Below are 12,233 nucleotides of genomic sequence, written 5' to 3' on the forward strand. Positions count from 1 at the left end.
GAACTTCACAGGCTTGAAAAGGAGGAGGGGGGCACATTAGCGACGCAGTGAGTGGGAGTTAGCATATTATATATAAAAAAGCGCTATCTGGACATATTTTTTCCAGTGTTTTTAAGCGCTGGTGTGTGCTGGCATACTCTCTCTCTGTCTCTCCTTAGGACCTGGTTGGGGTTTTGTCCCCTTATAGGTTAATCCTTGTGTGTGTGGGGTGTTGGTACGTGGTGTCGACATGTCTGAGGCGGAAGGCTTCTCCAAGGAGGAGGTGGAGCAAATGAGTGGTGTGTCCCCGTCGGTTGTGCCGACTCCAGATTGGATGGGCATGTGGCATATGTTGAATGCAAGTGTGGCATCTTTACATAAAAGGCTTGATAAGGCTGAATTAGGGGGGACATCAGGGGGACAATCCTCGGATTGGACCGACTCACAGGGCCCGTCGGGGTGTCAAAAGCGTCCCTTAACACAAGACACTACTACTGACACGGATTCTGATTCCAGTGTCGACTATGATGACGTAAAATTGCACCCTAGGGTGACCAAAACCATTCAGTGTATGATTGTGGCAATAAGGGATGTGTTGCATATTGTGGATGAACCCTCGGTCCCCGACACAAGGGTACACATGTTTAAGGGAAAGAAACAGATTATTAACTTTCCCACATCTCATGAATTAAATGAATTATTTTTGAAAAGCTTGGGAGACTCCGGATAAGAGGCCGCAGATCCCCAAAAGAATTTATATGGCATACCCCTTCCCTAAGCAAAACAGGGAGATTTGGGAATCACCCCCCACTGTGGACAAGGCCCTGACGCGCTTGTCCAAGAAAGTGGCGCTACCGTCTCCTGACACAGCAGCCCTTAAGTACCCTGCAGATCGCGGCAAGAAACTACCTTAAAGTGTATTTATTCTCATACGGGTGCTGTGCTAAGACCGACAATTGCGTCGGCATGGGTGTGTAGCGCAATTGCAGCTTGGACAGATGAGCTGACAGATCAAGTTGATAATATGGATAAGGATACTATATTCCTAACTCTAGCCCATATTAAAGACGCAGTCTTATTTATGAGGGATGCTCAAAGGGACATTGGATTGCTAGCTTCAAGGACCAATGCCATGTCTGTCTCAGCGAGAAGATCCTTATGGACTCGCCAATGGACGGGTGATGCGGATTCCAAAAAACATATGGAAGTACTACCCTATAAGGGGGATGTATTATTTGGGGATGGGCTGACGGACCTGGTTTCCACAGCTACAGCAGGTAAATCAAATTTTTTACCATATATTCCCCAACAGCAAAAGAAAGTAACTGTTATGCACACCAGTGCCTGCAGGAAAGTACTGGTGTCAGGACTGTTATGCACTCCAGTGCCTGCAGGAATGTACTGGTGTTTGAACTGTTATGCAAAACAAATGGATTTACAGACAGACTGGGGAATATGACATAACGTACACAGAAGGTGATAGGGTAACAAAATACACACAAAGTGAACAGAGAAGCCCAGAGGCTAAGGAACTGGGTATCTCCCTTGTATTAGAACTGCTCAGATGGGAAAAGCAAGATGTTGTGTTTTAATACGTAGAGAACCCGAAATGCTGTTGCTAAGGGCAACAGCAAAACCCTAAAGGGTTACCAACGGGTGTGGCAGTAAACTCCTTGGTCAGAGATGGAATGATAGACACAAGGAGAGTCTCCACAATCCTAATTCTCACTTGCAGTGTACAGGTTCAGCTTACTGCCACTAAACTGACCCCTGACACCTAGCACAGTGAGACAGGATTAGACAGGCAAGTCTTAGAATACAGCCGCAAACTTGCTAAGTTCACAGAGTAGTAACAGAACCCCAGCAAGCTAAACGACTGACTCCAGTCTTACTGCTAGGTCTGGATTGGCAGAGTGTAATACCAAATCCCCAGGCCTATTTGCAGTAAGCAACAAACAAATACAAAGCTACACAGTACTGGCTAACTTTCAGAAACTGACTAACCAACAAAGATTCAGCAGCATCTGCTTACCCTGAGAAGAGGCCTTATAAAGCAGGTGCTGTCCACGCCCCACTCAGACCTCACAGACTGTGAGCACAAAAACCAGCATCGGATCCCCTGCCATGCACAGAGCCTATAACCACTGCACAGCAAAAGACCCGAACCGGAGTATCAGCTGCGCTCAGGTCACTCCGCTAGCACTTGTCTCCCGGTTGCCATGACGACGTGGCAGCACAGGGCAGGAGACCCTAACAGTAACACCCTATCAGATGCAGTCCTTTCGGTCGCACAAGTCCAAAAGAGGTCGGGATCCTCTTTCCTCGCCAGAGGTAAGGGCAGAGGCAAGAAGGCGCCTGCTTCGGCAGGTGCCCAGGAACAAAAGTCCTCCCCGGCTGCTCCAAAACCCACAGAATGACGCTGGGGCTTCCCTGAGGCACGTCTTCGACTTTTCAGTCAGGCCTGGGTCAGTTCGGACCTGAATCCCTGGGTGTTGGAAATAGTTTCCCAGGGTTACAAATTGGAATTCGAGGAGGTACCCCCGCACCGATTTTTCAAATCGGCCCTACCAGCGTCCACATCGGAAAGGGATATAGTGTTAGCTGCAATTCAAACGCTGTGTATACAGCAAGTGATAATCAAGGTTCCCCGGTTCGTTATGACCTATTTTAAATCTGAAATCCCTAAACTTGTACATAAAAAGATTCAAATTCAAAATGGAATCTCTCAGGGCGATAATAGCCAACATGGAGGAGGGGGAGTTTATGGTGTCTCTGGACATAAAGGATGCGTACCTTCATGTCCCCATATATGCCCCCCATCAGGAATACCTGAGATTCGCTGTACAGGATTGTCATTACCAATTTCAGACGTTGCCGTTTGGACTCTCCACGGCCCCGAGGATTTTCACCAAGATAATGGCAGAAATGATGGTGGTCCTGCGCAAGCATGGAGTCACAATTATCCCATACTTGGACGATCTCCTGATAAAAGCGAGATCAAGGGAGAAATTGCTGAGCAGTGTGGCGCTCTCTCTGAGAGTGCTTCAGCAACACGGTTGGATTCTAAATCTACCGAAGTCACAGTTGATTCCGACAACTCGACTACCGTTCCTAGGTATGATACTGGATACGGAACAAATGAAGGTCTTCCTCCCAATAGAGAAAGCCCAAGACATCCAGAACATGGTCCGAGACCTACTAAAACCGAAAAGGGTGTCAGTTCACCAATGCACTTGAGTTCTGGGGAAAATGGTGGCGGCCTACGAGGCCATTCCCTTCGGAAGGTTCCATGCCAGGACTTTTTTCAATGGGACCTTCTGGACAAGTGGTCCGGGTCCCATCTGCACTTACATCGGAAAATAACTCTGTCCCCAGGGACCAGAGTGTCCCTCCTGTGGTGGTTACAAAGTGCTCACCTCCTGGAGGGTCGCAGGTTCGGAATTCAGGATTGGATCCTGGTTACCACGGACGCAAGCCTCCGAGGTTGGGGAGCGGTCACACAGGGAAAACATTTTCAGGGTCTTTGGTCAGACCAGGAGTCCTGTCTACACATCAATGTGTTGGAACTCAGGGCCATTTACAACGGCCTTCGTCAAGCGGAGAATTTTATTCGAAACCTACCGGTTCTGATTCAATAAGACAATGTCACAGCAGTGGCTCATGTGAACCGCCAAGGCGGGACAAGAAGCAGAGTCGCGATGGCGGAAGCCACAAGGATCCTTCGCTGGGCGGAAAATCATGTAAGCGCTCTGTCGGCTGTCTTCATTCCGGGAGTGGACAACTGGGAAGCAGACTTCCTCAGCAGACACGATCTCCATCCAGGAGAGTAGGGACTTCATCAAGAAGTCTTTGCAGACGTAACACGTCTTTGGGGAACTCCTCAAATAGACATGATGGTGTCATGCCTCAACAAAAAACATCGGAGGTATTTTGCCAGGTCTCGGGACCCTCAGGCAGTAGCTGTAGACGCTCTGGTAACACCGTGGGTGTTCAAATCGGTCTACGTGTTTCTACCTCTTCCTCTCATCACAAAAGTGTTGAGGATCATAAGACGAAGAAGAGTACAGATGATACTCGTTTTCCCAGACTGGCCTCGAAGGGCCTGGTACTCGGATCTAAAAGAGATGCTCACAGGAGATCCCTGGCCTCTTCCTCTGAGGGAAGACCTGTTGCAGCAGGGGCCCTGTGTATTTCAAGACTTACCGCGGTTACGTTTGACGGCATGGCGGTTGAACGCCGAATCCTAGCAAAAAAGGGGATTCCGGAAGAGGTCATCCCTACTTTAATAAGGGCTAGGAAGGAGGTGACGAGAAAACATTATCACCGTATCTGGTGAAAGTATGTGCCTCCAGTGGCACCATGGGACCTGAACGTGGTGTTGCAGTTCCTAAAATCACACTGGTTTGAACCGCTTAACAAGGTTGAGTTGAAATTTCTTACCTGGAAGGTGGTCTTGTTGTTGGCCTTAGCATCAGCAAGGCGAGTGTCAGAATTGGCGGCTTTGTCACACAAGAGCCCCTACTTGATTTTTCATGTGGATCGAGCTGAATTGAGGACACGTCCGCAATTTTTGCCTAAAGTGGTTTCTTCGTTCCATATGAATCAACCTATTGTGGTGCCTGTGGCTACAAGTGACCTGGAGGATTCCAGATCCCTGGACGTAGTCAGGGCCTTAAAAATGTATGTAGCCAGGACAGCTGGAATCAGGAAAACAGAGGCTCTGTTTGTCCTGTGTGCGGCCAATAAGATTGGCGCTCCTGCTTCGAAGCAGACTATTGCTCGCTGGATCTGTAATACGATTCAGCAGGCTCACTCTATGGCTGGATTGCCGGTACCAAATTCGGTTAAGGCCCATTCCACTAGGAAGGTGGGCTCTTCTTGGGCGGCTTCCCGAGGCGTCTCGGCTTTACAACTTTGCCGAGCGGCGACTTGGTCGGGGCCAAACACTTTTGCTAAATTCTACAGGTTTGATACCCTGGCTGATGAGGACCTAGCTTTTGCTCAGTCGGTGCTGCAGAGTCATATGCACTCTCCCGCCCGATTGGATGCTTTGGTATAAACCCCATGGTCCTTACGGAGTCCCCAGCATCCTCTAGGAAGTAAGAGAAAATAAGATTTTAAACCTACCGGTAAATCTATTTCTCCTAGTCCGTAGAGGATGCTGGGCGCCCGTCTCAGTGCGGAAACTCTGCAAGACTTGTATATAGTTGTTGCTTACATAAGGGTTATGTTACAGTTGACATCGGTCTTGGACTGTTACTGTAGTTTGTTCATAATGTCAACTGGTTATGTATGTTCCAGGTTACATGGTATGATTGGTGTGGGCTGATATGAATCTTGCCCTTGGATTGCTAAATCCTGCCTTGTATTGTCCATCTCCTCTGGGCACAGTTCTCTAACTGAGGTCTGGAGGAGGGGCATAGAGGGAGGAGCCAGTGCACACCCATAGTCAAAGTTCTTTTTAGGTGCCCTATCTCCTACGGAGCCCGTCTATACCCCATGGTCCTTACGGAGTCCCCAGCATCCTCTACGGACTAGGAGAAATAGATTTACCGGTAGGTTTAAACTCTTATTTTATATGGCGCCACAAGGGTTCCGCAGCGCCCAATTACAGAGTACATAAACAAATAATCAAACAGGAAAACAGCAACTTACAGTTGATGACAATATAGGACAAGTACAGGGTAAATAAACATAGTTACATCAGCAGATGACACTGGAATAAGTATCAGGTGGCAGCAGACTGGAAGAGGGCCCTACTCGTGAGAGCTTACAATCTAAAGATATCCAAATAATAGGTGATCATCTTCAGCATGATTGCTCATATATAACAGCTTACAGGTGGAACAAATGATACCACATATATGTCTTGGCAGAGTGCGATTGTCTCATCGTTGTATTACCAGGATCACATGCCAGTCGGTAAATGTCCACTAGGCTCTATGCACTCACACCTACAGTCTTCTTTGCTGACCGTAGTAATGCTGGCTGTACGTGGGGGAGGGAGCAGGTGCAGAGAGCCCGGCACAGCCCGGCAATAACCGGTGAGCCGCTCCACTTCTGGTCTTGGAGGAGTAAAACAATACAACAATGTGTAACGGCAGTGGTGCAAGTAGAAAAAAATGTATTATGGGTACTGTGTGCACGCGCACCGAAAAATGGGTGTGGTCAAGTGCCACATGGGGCGTGGCAAATGAAAATGGGGGCGTGGTACACGTATGGGGGGAGAGGCAGATACACATATGACCCCAATAGTGCCAGATACACGTTGCCCCACAGTGCCAGATACATGTTGCCCCACAGTGCCACAGCGTTCACTCTAGGATTATTTTAGGGCAGGGTGCTGATCATTGAGGAGAGCACATTTTTGATGTGACGCTTTTCGCACAATGAATGTTTTTATACATCTATTTTCCCCATAATCTATCATATACACCATCATACATATAGGATACCCATGTATCTCCCAACATCTGTATGAGAAGGTTATGTCCAGTCTTCTTGAAAGAATGGCTGTACCGTATACATAAGTAGATAATGATATAGTGTTCCCTCTAGAAAATGTAGAGGGCAGGGCGCCAGACAGCGGGGTCACGCGCGTGTGTGTGTCTGAAAAGGGGCGTGGCCATGAAACGTTATTTAAGTGGGCGGTGCGGCCCGCAGATGTTATTACAGGGGGCATAGGCGGCGTCACTGTTGGGGGCGTGCTGGGCTTCCCCCAAGCTGTCTCCCACAGCATGAATGGATGCCGCGCAACATCTTTACACACTGGGAGGCCAGGAAGCGGGCGGCTGTTTTTAGCAGAGCGCCGCAGAAAGGGAAGGGTGGATTTTGCCCATAATAAATCGGGCAGGGCCCGGCCCCCTGCTAAAACAGCCTAGCGTGAACACTAATAATATATGTCTCCTCCAGTGCTGAAGTAGTTATAATCCTTGTGGTATAAAGCAGAAAAGTTAAGCAGAGGGTTCAAATATATAGTTAAAAAAATAAGTCAGTTCTTCTACTAGGGAAATACACTTGTCCCCGAAGTGCCAGATATGCCCCCAGTGCCAGATACACATGTCCCTGCAGTGCCAGATATGCCCCCAGTGCCAGATACACATGTCCCCGCAGTGCCAGATATGCCCCCAGTGCCAGATACACATGTCCCCCCAGTGCCAGATACACATGTCCCCCCAGTGCCAGATACACATGTCCCCCCAGTGCCAGATACACATGTCCCCACAGTGCCAGATATCCCCCAGTGCCAGATACACATGTCCCCACAGTGCGAGATATGCCCCCAGTGCCATATACACATGTCCCCCCAGTGCCAGATACACATGTCCCCGCAGTGCCAGCTATGCCCCCAGTGCCATATACACATGTCCCCGCAGTGCCAGATATGCCCCCAGTGCCAGATACACATGTCCCCCCAGTGCCAGATATGCCCCAGTGCCAGATACACATGTCCCGCCACTGCCAGATATGCCCCCAGTGCCAGATACACATGTCCCCCAGTGCCAGATATGCCCCCAGTGCCAGATACACGCCCCCGCAGTGCCAGATATGCCCCAGTTCCATATACACATGTCCCCACAGTGCCAGATATGCCCCCAGTGCCAGATACACATGTCCCCGCAGTGCCAGATATGCCCCAGTGCCAGATACACATGTCCCCGCAGTGTCAGATATGCCCCCAGTGCCAGATACACATGTCCCCCCCCCCAGTGCCAGATATGCCCCCAGTGCCACATACACATGTCCCCCCAGTGCCAGATATGCCCCCAGTGCCAGATACACGTGTCCCCCCAGTGCCAGATATGCCCCCAGTGCCAGATACACATGTCCCCCCAGTGCCAGATATGCCCCCAGTGCCATATACACATGTCCCCGCAGTGCCAGATATGCCCCCAGTGCCATATACACATGTCCCCCCAGTGCCAGATATGCCCCCAGTGCCAGATACACATGTCCCCCCAGTGCCAGATATGCCCCCAGTGCCAGATACACATGCCCCCCCAGTGCCAGATATGCCCCCAGTGCCAGATACACATGTCCCCCCAGTGCCAGATATGCCCCCAGTGTCAGATACACATGTCCCCCCAGTGCCAGATATGCCCCCAGTGCCATATACACATGTCCCCCCAGTGCCAGATATGCCCCCAGTGCCATATACACATGTCCCCCCAGTGCCAGATATGCCCCCAGTGCCAGATACACATGTCCCTGCAGTGCCAGATATGCCCCCAGTGCCAGATACACATGTCCCCGCAGTGTCAGATATGCCCCCAGTGCCAGATACACATGTCCTCCCCAGTGCCAGATATGCCCCCTGTGCCAGATATGTCCCCAGTGCCAGATACACATGTCCCCACAGTGCCAGATATCCCCCAGTGCCAGATACACATGTCCCCCCAGTGCCAGATACACATGTACCCCCAGTGCCAGATATGCCCCCAGTGCCAGATACACATGTCCCCCCAGTGCCAGATATGCCCCCAGTGCCAGATACACATGTCCCCCCAGTGCCAGATATGCCCCCAGTGCCAGATACACATGTCCCCCCAGTGCCAGATATGCCCCCAGTGCCAGATACACATGTCCCCGCAGTGCCAGATATGCCCCAGTTCCATATACACATGTCCCCACAGTGCCAGATATGCCCCCAGTGCCAGATACACATGTCCCCGCAGTGCCAGATATGCCCCAGTGCCAGATACACATGTCCCCGCAGTGTCAGATATGCCCCCAGTGCCAGATACACATGTCCCCCCCAGTGCCAGATATGCCCCCAGTGCCACATACACATGTCCCCCCAGTGCCAGATATGCCCCCAGTGCCACATACACATGTCCCCCCAGTGCCAGATATGCCCCCAGTGCCACATACACATGTCCCCCCAGTGCCAGAGGTATCCGGACTCAAGGTCGACAGCACAAAGGTCGACACACTTTAGGTCGACACCAATTGGTCGACACACATTCGGTCGACAGGGTCAAAAGGTCGACAGGGTCAAAAGGTCGACAGGAACAAGGTCGACATGGAAAAAGGTCGACATGAGTTTTTCATGATTTTTTTCTTTTTTTGAACCTTTTCCTACTTAACGATCCACGTGGACTACGATTGGAACGGTAAAGTGTGCCGAGCGAAGCGGTAGCGGAGCGAAGGCACCATGCCCGAAGCATGGCGAGCGAAGCGAGCCATGCGAGGGGACGCGGTGCACTAATTCGGGTTCCCGGTCACTCTACGAAGAAAACGACACAAAAAAACCATAAAAAACTCATGTCGACCTTTTTCCATGTCGACCTTGTTCCTGTCGACCTTTTGACCCTGTCGACCTTTTGACCCTGTCGACCTAATGTGTGTCGACCAATTGGTGTCGACCTAAAGTGTGTCGACCTTTGTGCTGTCGACCCTGAGTCCCAGACCCGTGCCAGATATGCCCCCAGTGCCATATACACATGTCCCCGCAGTGCCAGATATGCCCCCAGTGCCATATACACATGTCCCCCCAGTGCCAGATATGCCCCCAGTGCCAGATACACATGTCCCCCCAGTGCCAGATATGCCCCCAGTGCCATATACACATGTCCTCCCCAGTGCCAGATATGCCCCTGGTGCCAGATACACATGTCCCCCCCGAGTGCCAGATATGCCCCCAGTGCCATATACACATGTCCCCACAGTGCCAGATATGCCCCCAGTGCCAGATACACATGTCCCTGCAGTGCCAGATATGCCCCAGTGCCAGATACACATGTCCCCGCAGTGTCAGATATGCCCCCAGTGCCAGATACACATGTCCTCCCCAGTGCCAGATATGCCCCCCATGCCAGATATGCCCCCAGTGCCAGATACACATGTCCCCACAGTGCCAGATATCCCCCAGTGCCAGATACACATGTCCCCCCCAGTGCCAGATACACATGTACCCCCCAGTGCCAGATATGCCCCCAGTGCCAGATACACATGTCCCCCCCAGTGCCAGATACACATGTCCCCCCCAGTGCCAGATACACATGACCCCCCCCAGTGCCAGATACACATGTCCCCCCCAGTGCCAGATACACATGTCCCCCCCCAGTGCCAGATACACATGTCCCCCCCCAGTGCCAGATACACATGTCCCCCCAGTGCCAGATACACATGTCCCCCCCAGTGCCAGATATCCCCCAGTGACAGATACACATGTCCCCCCCAGTGCCAGATACACATGTCCCCCCCAGTGCCAGATATGCCCCCAGTGCCAGATATCCCCCAGTGCCAGATACACATGTCCCCCCATTGCCAGATATGCCCCCAGTGCCAGGTATACATGTCCCCCCATTGCCAGATATGCCCCCAATGCCAGGTATACATGCCCCCAGTGAGTGCCAGGTGTACATGAAACTCCCCCCCTCTCCCCTGCTGCTCACCACTGCTGCTGGCGCTGCTTTCCTGTGGGTGTGAGGGGAGGAGAGCGCAGCCTGCGCCTCTCCTTCCCCTCAGTGTCCGGCGGGTGGCTCAGTTCAATTCAGCGCCGATCTGTGAGCCAATCAAAGCTTGCGGTCCGGCAGCCTTGGCTGCCGGTCCGCGAGCTCTGATTGGCTCACGGGCGGCACTAAATTAAACAAAGACACTGAGGGGCAGAAGAGGCGCAGGCCGCGCTCTCCTCCCCTCACATCGGCGGTGCCGCGGGGAGCAGCAGAGGGAGGGAGAGGCAAGGAGCGGTGGCCTGTCGGTGTGGGTACGGCGTACTCACAGCTAAATTGTTAAGGGTACGCCGTACCCGCACACTTGCACCGCTGTGTGACGGTCACTGAGCAGTTTTATGCAGCTGGATCAGGGAAATATCTAAGAAATGCTGACCAGGGCTCTGTGGCTCGGAGGAAATAGGATGTAATAGTCACTCATACCCCTTTCACACCACAGCTTGTACCCGGTAATTTGCCATTTTTACTGGCTTTCTAAACGGTTCGAGCTGCGATGTGAAAGGGTCACCTTCAATTTACCATTTTCAAAATACCGGTATTTTGAAACGGTAAAAAAGCAGGGTCCTACCTGTTTCAGACCCGTTTCATTGTGCAGTGTGAAAGGGTCTGAAATGGTATTTGCAAGCCCCAGAAGGTGATAGGCTGTCTCCATATGTGATCTCACCAGGCAGAAGCAGGAAATAAACATTTAAAATGACAACAACTGTTTTGCATGGGTGAAACGGGTTCAGTGAAAGGTACCAAAACGGTAATGAAATGGTAATATACTGGTTACAACATGCAATGTGAAGGGGGTTTAACTGCTCAGACCCGTTTTAAGAACCGTTTAAAGAACCGTTTTAAAAGCAGGTTTTGCGATTGTGAAATCAGTGTACTACTGTATGTGATACTGATAGTAATAATTATATTTATTCCTAGACTACTGTGCAGTGAGGACAGAGAGCCTGGTATGCTAGGAATCACGGCAGAGTGTAACCCGTCCTGTATAAACCACTGATTCACTGAGGATGGACATGGACAGCGGTACTGTGACTGAGAGGATAATACATCTCACCCTGGAGATTATCTACCTGCTGACTGGGGAGGTGAGGAAGTATCACAGTGACATTACTTATATCTATAGTAATAATACAGGGACATGACTGGGGAGGTGAGGGGATCTGGGAGCGTCACAGTGACATCACTTATATCTATAGTAATAATACAGGGACATGACTGGAGAGGTGAGGAGATTTGCGAGTGTCACAGCGACATCACTTATAGCTATAGTAATAATACAGGGACATGACTGGAGAGGTGAGGAGATTTGGGAGTGTCACAGTGACATCATTTATATCTGTAGTAATAATACAGGGACATGACTGGGAAAGTGAGGGGATCTGGCAGTGTCATTGTGACCATTTATATCTATAGTAATAATACAGGGACATGACTGGGGAGGTGAGGGGATCTGGGAGCGTAACAGTGACCACATATCTATAGTAATAAAAAAGGGACTTAACTGGGGAGGTGAGGGGAACCGGGAGTGTCACAGTGACATCACTTATATCTATAGTAATAATACAGGGACATGAGTGGGGAGGTGAGGGGATCTGGGAGTGTCACAGTGACATCACTTATCTATAGTAATAATACAGGGACATGACTGGGGAGGTGAGGGGATTTGGGAGCGTCACAGTGACATCACTTATCTATACCAATAATACAGGGACATGACTGGGAAGGTGAGGGGATCTGGGAGCATAACAATCTATAGTAATAATACAGGGACATGACTGGGGAGGTGATGGAATCTGGGAG

At 50.7% G+C, this 12,233-nt stretch overlaps 1 protein-coding gene across 1 annotated transcript in view; it reads left to right on the forward strand.

The window, feature by feature from the left end:
* Positions 1-12,233, forward strand: part of LOC135057115 (oocyte zinc finger protein XlCOF7.1-like) — a 101,646-nt gene that overhangs the window by 60,292 nt on the left and 29,121 nt on the right. Inside the window, exon 8 of the mRNA XM_063963014.1 lies at positions 11,425-11,518. Within this exon, the coding sequence (XP_063819084.1) occupies positions 11,425-11,518 (94 nt within the window). The remainder of the gene's footprint in view (positions 1-11,424; positions 11,519-12,233) is intronic.

The sequence above is a fragment of the Pseudophryne corroboree genome, chromosome 3 (assembly GCF_028390025.1).
Source record: "Pseudophryne corroboree isolate aPseCor3 chromosome 3, aPseCor3.hap2, whole genome shotgun sequence".
NCBI classification, from domain to species: domain Eukaryota; kingdom Metazoa; phylum Chordata; class Amphibia; order Anura; family Myobatrachidae; genus Pseudophryne; species Pseudophryne corroboree.